At 34.6% G+C, this 13,781-nt stretch overlaps 1 protein-coding gene across 1 annotated transcript in view; it reads right to left on the bottom strand.

The window, feature by feature from the left end:
• Positions 1 to 12,686, bottom strand: part of LOC140447225 (intermembrane lipid transfer protein VPS13A-like) — a 112,042-nt gene extending 99,356 nt beyond the window's left edge. The window contains exons 1-3 of the mRNA XM_072539753.1: positions 12,549 to 12,686; positions 5,643 to 5,783; positions 2,160 to 2,554 (exon numbers count right to left, since the gene is read on the bottom strand). Of these exons, the coding sequence (XP_072395854.1) occupies positions 2,160 to 2,554; positions 5,643 to 5,783 (536 nt within the window). The 5' untranslated portion in view covers positions 12,549 to 12,686. The remainder of the gene's footprint in view (positions 1 to 2,159; positions 2,555 to 5,642; positions 5,784 to 12,548) is intronic.
• Between the last annotated feature and the right edge of the window lie 1,095 nt (positions 12,687 to 13,781).

Raw genomic sequence — 13,781 nt, 5'->3', positions numbered from 1 at the left:
TTTCTTATCTATGTTTCTCTTCCTCGTCTTGTTCACGCTTCTCCTTTTCTCTTCTTTTCCTCTTACTTGTTGTGATAAGCTTTAACAGCAGAGTTTGGGGTACTTGGGCGAGACAGTGTGACGTCACTGTCGGTAAGCGTTGAATCTGCATTACCGGCCAACTCGTAACTTAGCACAGTTCAAAACCTTAGCCAAGACCTTAGCATCTTTGACTTCAGCGAGTAAGGCAGTAGGTTCTCTAGCGTAGTCAGAGGGCCACTGATTTTCTGCTGGTACTTCGTTATTTTTATATAGCTCGCCACAGTATATTCTCCATGTTTCCAATATTTCATCGGTATTGGTCTTTAGATTACCTTCCTTATCGATTACAGAGCACGTTTGAGATTTAAATTCTTGTGGTAAGGAGTTTGATTTTCTGAAATAAATCCCTCGGTTTATTTCGACAGCCATGTTCCTCTATCTCTCTGCATATTTGAGAGATTTAAATGAGCTTTTGATAACGCTCTGTATTCTCGTTTTGTTCCGTATCTAGTTTTATGTTCTTGTCTGCGTTGAATCACAGTCCACGTATTGTCGGATACTTACGATTTTCGGCTTGTGGAAACCGCTGCCTCACAGTCTTTTGCAGCCTCGATTACCTTATTTTTAAGATAGATACAAGTGCTCTCAGGATCACTATCTACTTATTTTAAAGAAAGAGCTTCTTCTAGGTTTTGTTGGAAGTCATTGATTTTTGATGAATTTAGCGACATGACTTTTCTTAGGGGTCTTCTTTTGGGGATTTTAAAATGAAGTAGAACGTTCAATACCAGGAGTTGACGATCGCTTCCACAATCTGCACCAGGATATGTTTTACAGTTGATGGCCGACGACTTCCATCTTGATCTTATTAGGATGTAGTCTTTTTGATTTCTTGTTCGTCCATCTGCGCTATTAAATTGCCATGTGTATAATCTCTGTGGATGATGCTAATAGAACGTGTTTGTAATTTTAATAGGTTGTTCTTCACAGAACTCAACTCCACTAGATGGTCTCCATTCTCATTTCTCTCTCCCAGTCCATTTTTGTCCAGAACTCGTTCATAAGGAATATAATGATTTTAAAAACATAGAAGAATGTCTTAAAATTGGAGTCAGACCTATTTGGCAAAAAATAACCAATTATAGTGGAACTATAAACGCGTACTGAGCTCAATGGGAATATCTATATGATTCCAATGGTCTTTTAAATGGGTAGTGAAAAAAGCCCGATTGAGTACGTAAAGTTCAACAATTCTACTGCCAAAATCACACATTAAATGCGTGTTGCAAGAACCTGATATCAGCCTTCCTGGAGGATATTTTGAAGGCAAAAGAACACTTGCTAGAATTCGGAACAGATTTTACTGGATCAATTGTCACCGGGATGTAGAAAATTGGTGCCAGACATGCGATTTATGTAACGGTGAAAAATGTCCTAGAACAAAAAGTCGTAATAAACTGGTACAATATCTTTCCGGAGAGCCTTTTAAACGACTTGTAGTGGATATTCTCGGTCCACTTCAAAATTCCTCGTTGATAATCAAAATATTGGGATAATTTTATTCCTTTCTTCTTGCTAGCCTATAAAAGTCCCGAATATGAAGTGACCGGTTACTCTCCATCGATGACGATCACTGGAAGATAAATGAAGCTTCCTTAAGATCTTATTGAAATACTGCCTCCCTGCGAAGAAGAATGTTCCTCCCTGACGTACATCGAAAATTATTATACAATTATTATAAATATTTACAAAATTGTAAAAAGTCTACGAATTTGATCGTGTTTGGAAGTTTACTGAAGCAATATGAATGACGATTAATGACAAATTTGATGTTTGTTAATTTCAAAAACTAAAACTAAAAAAAATCAATGGTATTATTAATAAAAAGGCAAATGTGCATATAAAACAAGATTGAGGAACAAAAAGTAATAGAAAAATATCCAGAGAGAAGAAAGTTAAAAATTTTGAAGTAAAAAGTCAAGAAAATAGTAGTAAAAAAACAAAAACAGAAAGATCTCAGATCAAACGTAGTGACAATCTTGCTAGAACAAGAAGAATGACATCAATTTGGTATAAAATAAAAGTTAGATCTCTGAGAATTTAATGAAAAATGTTTTTATAAACAGTGATTTTCTTACCTATTGGTTGACTCTGCAGTAATAGATCCAATACACAGCCCAGCTGCAACAGGAGTTTTCAAACTATAATTATCTTCATACCTAATATGAATATTCGCTATATTCAGTTGGAAATAATTCAGAATATTGGAGATCAGATGTTCCGAAAACGAAGTGGGCCCTCCTAGAATTTCATGGTTATCTAAATTGGCAAGAGCTTTTTTCTTTGACGCTCTAGCAAGCCTTTTGTTTTTCTCGGCATCAAATGGCTCGTTCGTTACGATCGGGCCTGCTATGATATGTAGGTCTTCTATGTTGACAACAATTGGCTGATTCCATAGGCTCGTCCATGGTATTTGTAACCATATTTTTCCGATTGTTCCTGCTCGTACTTCGATTGGAAGATCTAGTTCATACTATATTACAAAAATATTTAGTTTATACAGGGTGTTTCAAAAAGGTATGTCATAAATTAAATCATGCATTTCGGGGACAAAAATATATTGATTGAATCCAACTTACCTTAGTACAAAAGTGTACACAAAAAAAGTTATAGCCCTTTAGAGTTACAAAATAAAAATTGTTTTTTTTTAATTATCTCCTAAACTACTTGACATTTTGTACCTAATAAAAATGGACACGTTACTTTCTTGTTCTGAAAGCATTTTTCATACAAAAGAAACAACAAAATCTAAGCGCACTGAAAAATTTTAAGGGGGGTATGCAGCCCTAAATCCCCCCAAACTTTTGAGTACTTTCAAATCAAATAAATTTTGTGGCATCATTAGTTTAACACATTTACTTTCTACGGATACAATAATTACACAAACAGTTCCATCAATAATAGTAAATAATTTGAAGCTATCATTTATTGTGTGAATAAGATTAATATTAAAAATTTTGATATTACAATGGCCTACACATTTCAAGAAATGGCAGATATGCATTTAAATTTGGGTAAGATGGATCAGATTAAATAATGATTTCAATAAACAATCGGGAATATTGTAGGTGAATGACAAGGAAGTAGTGCAGCAGCCACAAGGCGTTATGCAGTAAAATACCCCAATCGAAATACACCCGATAGACGATTATTTCTGACCATTATTCGTCGTTTCCGGGAAACGGGAAAGTTGCTGGCAATAGTGGTCGTCCAATAATGGATGCAACTGATGAAGACATTTTAGAAATCACTGAAGAAGTCCCTGGAATAAGTACAAGGGTAATACCTGCTCAACTAAATGTTCCTCACGTAAGGGTTTGGAGGCGTTTGAAGGATCAGCTGCTTAAACCCTACCACTTAACAACGGTTCAAGAGTTATTGGTTGAAGATTATCCTAAAAGGATTGGATTTTGCAATTGGTTGTTAATGAAAAACACTCGAAATGTTAATTTTATTAGAAATATTTTGTTTACCGACGAGGCTACCTTCAGTAGAAATGGAATAAGAAACCATCATAACGAGCACATTTGGGCCGACGAAAATCCTCACGCCAAAAAAACGACTCATCACCAAAGGACTTTCAAAGTTCATGTTTGGGCAGGAATTGTGGATAACAATCTAATATTCCCAGTCCAACAATTTAAATGGTGATAATTATTTGCAGTTCTTTGCAAACTATTTACAAGAGTATTTGAAAGAAGTGGATATTGCAATAAGGCAAAATATGTGGTTTCTACAAGATGGCGCTCCACCGCATTACAGTAATGAAGTCCGGGAATACCTTTACAGGCAGTATCCTGGTCGGTGGTTTGGAACGGGTCGTGACGCACCTATTTCTTGGCCACCCAAAAGTCCAGGTCTTAACCCCATGGACTTTTGCTTTTGGGGGTTTATGAAAGAGAAAGTGTATTCTGTAACAATAAAGGACGAACAACAATTGAGGGTTAGAATAATTGAAGCTGCAAATCGATTTCGTCAGAAAAATATGATTTTTCAGCGCATTCGGTTTTCCTTATTAAAACGATACCGAATGTGTATTGAAGAAAATGGGGGTCATTTTGAACATTTATTGTAATATCATATTTATAGAGGTTATAGACATTTTTTGTACTTGTTAATTCATTTAAGCCATTTATTTAGTTGAACGTAATTTTTTAAAGGTTAATGAAAAGGACAGTAACTCAATAAAAACTGTTTTTTGAAAAAAGTGATAGGATGCAAATTTTTTTTAAAAATAATGTGTTAAACTAATGATGCCACAAAATTCATTTGATTTGAACTTACTCAAAAGTTCAGGGGGATTTAGGACGGCACACCCTCCTTAAAATTGTTCTGTGCGCTTAGACTTTGCTGTTTCTTTTTTATGAAAAATGCTTTCAGAACAAGAAAGTAACGTGTCTATTTTTATTACAAAATGTCAAGTAGTTTAGGAGATAATGCAAAAAAAAACAAATTTTATTTTGTAATTTCAAGGGGCTGTAACTTTTTTGTGTACACTTTTGTACCACAGATCACCTACCTCGGTCTGTGTTTTGTACTAAGGTAAGTTGGATTGAATCAATTTATTTTTATATCTGTATATAAACTGATACATTTATTTTGAAACTTTTTCTTTTCTTAGTGATTGTAAAATTTTAAGTTTATGGTCGATATAAGACAGCGAATTTCAAGGCATTATTCATATTTTAACTCACAAACAAAGACGCCGTCTATTATCGATTAACAACGAAAATTATTATAACTATTAGATATAAAGTGAATTGGGTAATAAATTTTTAGGATATGGTATAAAATGACCTACAAAACTTTATTTACAGCATTAATAAATTAAAATTGCATTAACGTAACGATCGTTAACATTAAATGTCACAAACTTCACAAAAAATGTCACGAAAAGATTTTTTTCTCCTATATTTGTCATTTTTAAATGAAAATGTATGTTTAAAAAGTGACATAAACGTAACATAATTTCTCTTTGATTAGGTAAGGCGGTAGAATTCCCCCGGTAGTACTAAAATAAATTTAGATTATAATAAAATTTCATGTTCCAAACATTTATACCCAATTCCCCGACACTGAATCGGCAAATACTTCTTTTTTGTTTTATGTTAACCCTTGAATCTAATATATCAGCTACTCAATTCTGATAATAGAGGGAGGATACAACGAAAGACAGCGAGTAAAGACACATTTCTAATGTAGAAATGCTTACGAGTCGCTTTAATTTTTTGAACGACCCTCTAGCGCTTTGTACATTTTTAAATTTATAATGAGATAATGTGCTATCAAGCTGAGAGGACAGAATATAAGGTTTTTTACTTAAAGAACTTTCTTTTATTTATATGCATTATAAGACACACTGTATACATTTAAATATTTGATAAATATGATTACCACGTTAAATATTATTATTACCCTATAGAAATATTACAGTATTCAAATTTCAACGAATGATTGGTTCCAATGATTTAATGGATACAAAACTTAACAGTGACATACTATTGATTTTAACTTCATTTCGTATGCTGTTTCTAGTTTATGTAAATATTACATCAACTTACCAGTGCTTCTGGCTTTAATTTTAGGTCTGTCAGTTGAACTTGGCCCGAAAATATCCCGACATTTAAATTTTCCGCATCAAGGTCAACAACGTATTTTCCCAGTAACTGATTTAATAGTCTAGCAACAGCTCCTTCCAACATCTAAAATTAATAACGTACAAATATTTAGTATTATACAAAATAAAGACCATCATGGTAAAAACATAAAAATTTTAATCCAGGAAACATTTAAGAGATCATGAGGTTAACGTACAGATGCTTAACTTGTTGATTAGCATCACCACAATACGAAAATAAGGGCCATAAGAAATTAATATCCAGTCTCTATCGCAAATATAATTTGGTGTGAAACATTAATTGCTGTGTTTCGTAAGCAAGAGCGATTTATCTGTCTTGACTGCAACCGGCATGATCTGTCGTATCTCGTTATATATCCCATGCGTCACGTGTTTACGTTGTATTGCGTGTGTCTCTCTATTCGACTAGACTTTATTTGATGCGTTTGTGATTTGTGTATGCACTGATATCACATCTTATATAAAAGATGGAAAGCAGATAAGGACGGCTGATTTTAAAATCACGCCACACACCCCCTAAAATAGTTTTAGCCCAGGCGAGTAATAAAAGATTTCCGAATCTCGCACTAAAGTGCTAGTCTGTTCCAGAGATTTTGGGGGCAAGAATCTGACAAGTAAACATACCAAACTTAAAAAACCCTTACAACACAACGTCAGTACATATAATGCTGAATCCCTAGCAACAGAAGAAAGAATCTTCTTATTCCTCTTTATAAGCAATTCTGCTTGTTCATTGGCCGATACATCTATGGAAGGTTGCCACTCCATCTTTTGCGCGGTCGTCCGAAACTACTTCTGCCGATTGTTATCTCTTGATATTTTGACGACACGGATCTCCTCCATTCTGTTTATGTGGATATTCCATTCTTTTTTTCTATTTTACTTTACATTCTAAACATATGTCATTTCCAATGATTACCAATCATAAACATCACTGGAAAAATTTGGTTTGGGAAACAGGAATGAGCACGGTGAAACTGTACCTACTTAGCTTCCTGCTGGAAAAAAATATATTCTAAATGAACAGCTTTTTCTACAAAAAAGAATGTCAGAGACGTGCCAGGCAGAGCCCGAATAAAAAAACTAGAAATGACATCGATTTTATGATTACCGACAAGAGGCAATTCTTGAAAGATCTTACAGTCTCGAACCAGTTTTTAACAAGTAGCAATACAGAATGGTAAAAGCGTTGATAGAAATATATCTTGAGAAAGGGAAATACCGCATGATCCAAAAGAAGTCTACACCTATTTCGACAGAGCCTAATGATATAAATGCATTGGAAAAACATATTACACATTCTTGTACACAAGAAATTTGAAAAATATATTAAATCTTGGGAAGCATACAACGAACGTTTTATTAAAGTGACGGTTCTCCTAAGAGGAACACAAATAACAATTCTGGGGGTATATGCCGTAAATGATGACTACTCAGTGCAAGAAAAGGAAGCTTTTGAAGAAGACTTTAGAAAAATCCTGAACGAAATTCCTAACAGCCATGCGATTATATGCGGAGGAGACCTGAATGCCAGAGTAGGAAAACAAGTTCAAAGTAAAGTGGTAGGCATGCATGGAGAAGAAACTGTTAACAACAACGGAGAAAGACTCATAAATATATGCCAACAATATGAGTTAAAGATTTTGAATGGTTTTTTCGCCCACAAGAACATACATAAATACACCTGGTATCAGCACACAAGAGGTCTAAAATCGATAATAGATTATTTCATAACAAGACAACAAACTAAGTTAAGAGTACAGGACGTAAAGGTGAATAGAGGAGCAGAGTGCGGCTCGGACCACTGCCTGGTAATAGGAAAAATATATACACCATTCGTAGACAGGAATCACACAGACATCAACAAAGAACACAGAGAAAGAATAGAGAGAACTACGTACACCTTAGATAATCTAGATAACGAGAGCACACAGTTACTTTACTCCTGGAGACTAACACAAAAACTACAGGAATCACACAGATCAACGACGGATGAATACGAACATATAAAAAACTGCGTGAAAGACGCAGCGCTAGAAGCCTTAGGGCCACAGGTACGAAGAGTAGATAAACCATATTGGTGGGATAAAGAAGTGGAAGAAAAGATAAAAAGAAAGAAGGAAGTATATCTACAGTTATTACAACAGGGAGACGAACATACAAAACAACAACATAAAAACTTGAATAAAGAAGTCAAACGAGAAGTGGTTAAAAAGAAAAATAGTACATGGGAACAAAAATGCCATTACCTAGACAACCATATAGGAGGGACAAAGAGCTCTGAAGCCTGGAGAACTATAAAAACGATGAGAACAACGACAAAAAACCAAGTCATAATAAATAGAATACCAGAGAACACATGGGTAGAGCATTTTGAGAACTTATTAACAGAGAGAAGAGAGAGGTTTAAACAGACAAATGAACAAGTGGAAGTAGAAGGAAGAATCGAAATATCAATAGAACAAGTGAATGAAGCAGTTAAGGGAATAAAATTAAAAAAATCTCCAGGCCCAGGCGGAATACATCCAGAGTTGATTAGGTATGGATCGTCAAAACTGTTTGAGATGATCCGAAAATTATTCGAAAGATGCTTAAACGGAGAAGAAGTTCCAGAAGAATGGAGACAATCGTATATCTCTCCAATACACAAGAAAGGCACATAGATGGATCCTAAAAACTATAGAGGGATCGCAGTGATTGCTACTATAGGCCGACTATACTCAAAAGTACTACGAAACCTGATAGAAAATGATATTAAAGACAAACAACCCGAAGAACAAGCGGGATTTAGGGCCGGACGCTCCACTATGGATAATATCTTCACATTAAAAATTGCAATGGAAAAACGAGTGCAGAGAAATAGAGAAACTCATATAGCTTTAATAGATTTGGAAAAAGCATATGACAGTGTACCGATCTCCCAACTATGGATAGAAATGGGTAACTTGAAAATAAACCCAATTCTTATTAACGCCACTCAAAAATATTACGAACAAAACTTTGCAAGAATTAAAATGGGACAAGAAATCACCTCTCCTTTTCAAACAACAAAAGGACTAAGACAAGGCTGCTGTCTGTCACCCACCTTATTTAAAATCTATTTGGACAGATCCTTAGTGAAATGGGTAAAAAAATGTAGAAACATGGGAATAACGGTGGAAGAAAACAAGCTATATACTCTCCCATATATTTCGGTCTAAAAGTGTCCACCGAAATACAAAGATGAGAATCTATAAAACTTTAATTCGGCCAATAGCATGTTATGGCAGCGAAGCATGGGTCCTGAAAGAAACATCCAAAAACAAACTCGACACATTCGAAAGAAAAGTACTGAGGAGAATACTAGGACCTGTGAGGGAAAACGGAATCTTCAGAATTCGATATAACAACGAGCTCTATCAACTGTATAAGGAAACACCCCTGTCAGACTTCATTAGAATACAAAGATTGCAATGGGCCGGACATGTGATACGAATGGGAGAGGATAGGCTACCAAAACGAGCACTGAACGCCAGAATGCAGGGAAAGAGACCAGTTGGAAAGCCAAGAAAGCGCTGGGAAGACACAGTAAGCAGCGACGCACAAGCACTTTTAGGAGTCCGTGTATGGAGAAGAGCAGCCACAGACAGACAAGGGTGGAGGCAAAAAATAAAGGAGGCCAAGGCTCATTTTGGGCTGTAGTGCCGTAGAAGAAGAAGAAGGTCTAAACATGAATATGACAAAATGTGAATATCTCTCAGTGGGAACAGATGAAATATGTGACCTAGTCTTTTAAGACGACAAAATCAAAGGCGTGCAATCCTGCAAATATTTGGGGGTCATTTTCAACAAGAAGGGAAATAGCGCAGATGAAATCAGGGAAAGAATAAACAAGGGCAGAGCAGCGACCCGTGCCTTAAACTCTCTTCTCTGGCAAAAAACAATTCGACGAGAAACCAAAAAACACATTTACGGTAGTATAGTCCAAAGTATTACACTTTACGGTTCGGAAGTATGGGACGTCACCAAAGCTAATAGAAACAAACTTATGACGACAGAAATGGATTATCTGAGACGAAGCTGCGGTAGATCGAAACTGGAGAGAGTTAGAAACGAACAAATAAGAAACGAAATGAAAATGGAGAGAAATATCAATGATGACATAGAAAGAAAACAATTAATCTGGTTCGGACATGTTAAAAGAATGCCAGAGTACAGATGGCCTAGGAGAGTACTGGAATGGATCCCTCCTGAAAGAAGAAAGAGAGGACGACCACGGAGAAGTTGGCGCAACGATATTGATGAAGCAATGGCGGCAAGAGACTTAGAAGAGGCAACTGCATATGACAGAAAAAGATGGAAATTGGGGGCGGAGAAGCGGCGACAGCCGTAATAAATCCGTTATTATATATATAAAAACATATTAATAGCATTCTCGAAAGCAGTAAGAATACAGACCTAAATGTCAACAACCTAAATGACATTATAATAGAAGCTATAGTGGAAAAGCAGAAGATATACTGACAAAAGTATATATACTGCGTTCAGACTTTGAATGACTATTTCATTTTAACATCTCAATCTTGGACCCATGGTTACCAGCGATAGTTCTTAAGTAGTTAAGTAGCATTTATGATCTGAAGCTGGTTATTTCTAATATAATTGTTTTCAAAAGAACGGGTCACAACATATTTTGTAATCTTACTGCATCAGTGTGGTCGTTTTAATTTTTTTTTGCTTTTCCAATTATGTACATTTCAGCATCTTTCGGATTTTCAAATATAACCAACTCGTTTGTAACGTCTGATAATATTTACGGATATTTGAAGTCCCGATATTTGATGTCCTGAGCTAAAATGTCCGGGAATCAAATAGTGTTTGAATTTCCGGATGAGAACTGTTTCAAGGAGAACATCATTACAAGAGAGCGTTGGATTGTTGAAAGTCTTACAAGTAAGAGTATAGTGTTGATAGATGCGTTTAAAAGAAGGAGAGTATAAATTGCTTGCATTCATGTGACTTGGTGGAAACGACAAAAGGCGAAAGAACTGGGTGAAGGATACAAGTTGTGGTATGTAGGGAAAAGTAACACTAAGAATGAAGTTAGTATAAGTAACATGTTGTTTACACGCTTTTCAAAAATACTTTCCTTTTTCCATTTTTTGATTTGCCATAAGTGTGTACAAAAACATATCTCATCAGTCTTTTCATTTATTAAATAAATGCTGGAAAAGTATTGGGAGTATAATCATGAAATACATCAGATCTTTGTAGATTTTAAATAGACTTATGATTCAATTGATCATCTAAAACTATGGATTGCAATGGTTGAACTGGACATGCCTAAAAAACTAGCTGCAATGATACGAATGTGTGTAAGTTACTCCTTTGCACAAGTTAGAATAAAAGGGGAAAACATCAAATGCTTTCTATGTAAATAAACCTATTTCGTCATGTAAACAATCCGAATTTATCCAGAAATTAAACCGGACATAGCTTGTTTTCACCTTTGCCGATGAGATAAATGCAGTAACATAGTCAACATTATAAGGTAAGATATTTTCTCGAGCTTTGAAGAAGCTGCATTAAATATCGGCCTAAAAGTGAATGAAGATAAAACAAAATACATGGTTGTTTCAAAAAAATAACGACGGCAAAATATGATCATAACTACATCACTTAGTAATATCTAGTTGCAACAATCACCAATGACAACAAGGTAGAAGAGAATATGAAACACGAATACTGCAACATCTAATAAGATCAAAATTTTTCTCATGATCTATGGAAAATTAAAGATAAATCTAGTGTAATATATAAAGGCCAATAGACTAAGATGGCCAGTATATATGATACGCAGTAACGACAATCGCCCTATAAACAATGTGTTTTGGGAAAGACCAGATTGAAGAAGTTCTGAAGGACCTTCTAGAAACAAGAGGAAAGATAAAGTAAAAGCGGATCTGGAGAAAATGGGAATACGATAATGGGAAATAGCGACACAGGACTGACAAACATGGAAGGCAAGAGTAAAAGCAGCAAAGACTCAGGACGAGTGACGTCATTGGTGATGAACTAATAAATAATATTAATTTAATTAAATGTATTACCACTTGGAATATATACTATATATTCAATATAAACTAATATTGCACTGTAAGATGCCAGGCGCATGGACAAACAGCATAATGATACCAATGTGCAAAAAAGGAGATAAAGAAGATCCCAACAGAAGAACACCGCACTTAAGTATATTTGTATAATAACCTGTAGAACGTTATTCCTGAAGATTTTTTATTAACATTGCTTCTGCTACTGCAACTACGTTGAGAACAAGAAACCATTATTATGCATATTATTACAGTTTCTATAAAAGTATTATAAAACTAAAAATATTCGGAAAACAACAAACGTTGGAACAGAGGGTAGGATAGTACGAATAGCACGAGATAAATCATCAAATGGACGAAGAAGTATTGGCAGACCAAGAAAAAGGTGGTGCGATAATTTAAACAATTTAGGAGGCTAATGTTGAAGAAGGAACAGGCTTTTCATACGAGGAAGGAAGAAGAAGAAGAAGGAACATATACGAAAAAGATAATTCACAAAATATCTAAGAATTATTCACTTGGTACAGTATTAATTTGAAAACGTTTAGAATGAAAATAGAAACTCGCTTATCGGGATCAAGTAAAATATTTATACGTCTGGAAAACTGCCCTACATTAAAATAGTATGTAGTAAGCCATATAGATACCCTACTGTTGATTTTCTCACGTTTAATAATCATCATAAATATTAAATTTGTATAAAATATTAATGTACCTTATTAGTATCAAATAATACATACCTTCTGATCACTATTTTCTAGCAACCACTAAGAAAAATAGCACAATTTGCTCACATCTTAACTTCACTCACATATGGAACAGACGTCAACGGGAGTTTATCGATTTCCAGCTTTCCGTGGAAGTTGCTAACTTCAAACTTCGTACGCCGGTGTGGCGACAGAATTCTGCTCTGTTCGAATCGATATGGCTGTTCGAAAGGTGTTTTAATTTTGTTTTGTTTTGTTTTCTTGCTTACACAAGTAGTACAGGGTGTAAATAAGTAATCATTTAGGTTGTTTGAAGTGTTAAAAATATGCTACCATTTATTATATTACAATGTTTACTTGTGTTGTACTTCAAATAAACATATCGGCCTTTCTCAAACTTATTCAAACAAATTTTACAAAAAAAGTGAAGAAGGTATAGGCTCTGAATAATTTTGGATAGAGACGGTATTGGAACTCAAAAAGCTTTGTTTAGTTTGATCCTGCTCACGAAAAAAAAAAATACCTGTTTGTGTTTGGAAGGCAACGAAAAGACTTTCGATCAGATACAATAGGTATAGTTTGTTTCACGAAAAATGGTTGAGTGCTTAATGGTTACCTGAGTTGATCCTATTGTGTATACAAGAGTCTCTCAATAAATTACCGAAGTACACAGGGTCGCACTTCAGAAAGTTTGTTATTTAATATATTTCATTGGTAGCTGTGTAATATACGATTATAAAAATTTATTAAATTATTTCATATGGTATTTTCAGGTTGTTCAAGTAAATATACTTGATAATTGAACAATTTTTAACATGAAGAAAGTAGTTTTTTTGTTCTACGTGAATAATTGTAGTATATGGATCTAAATTCAGACAGGTACTTTCCTTCACACTTATTACAGGCTTAGGACTGTCAGCAAAAAACGTACAGTAATAATAGTTCTATTTACAGTATATACATACAAACGAATACATAATGTACAAAAAATAGATGAATTAAAAAAAAATATAGAAAAATATATACAAGTTAATATTTACAAAAAAGAAATATCCAAAATAACCAAAGTATATTTATGAATTCCTAAATACCTAATTCTGTTTCGCTGTCGCTATCCTCTTCAAGATTAATAACAATTGGTTTAATTATGTGATTCAAAGTAACATATGAATTTTCTACGTTCATTACACGGAGTACTGAATTTTTTCAACTTTCTGGGGAGATATCATCAACACATTTCCTTATTAATTCGACTACACTACCACT

Source organism: Diabrotica undecimpunctata, chromosome 8, assembly GCF_040954645.1.
Source record: "Diabrotica undecimpunctata isolate CICGRU chromosome 8, icDiaUnde3, whole genome shotgun sequence".
NCBI lineage: Eukaryota > Metazoa > Arthropoda > Insecta > Coleoptera > Chrysomelidae > Diabrotica > Diabrotica undecimpunctata.
The sequence above is the reverse complement of the archived record's forward strand: the minus strand, read 5'-3'. Positions and strand labels throughout refer to the sequence as shown.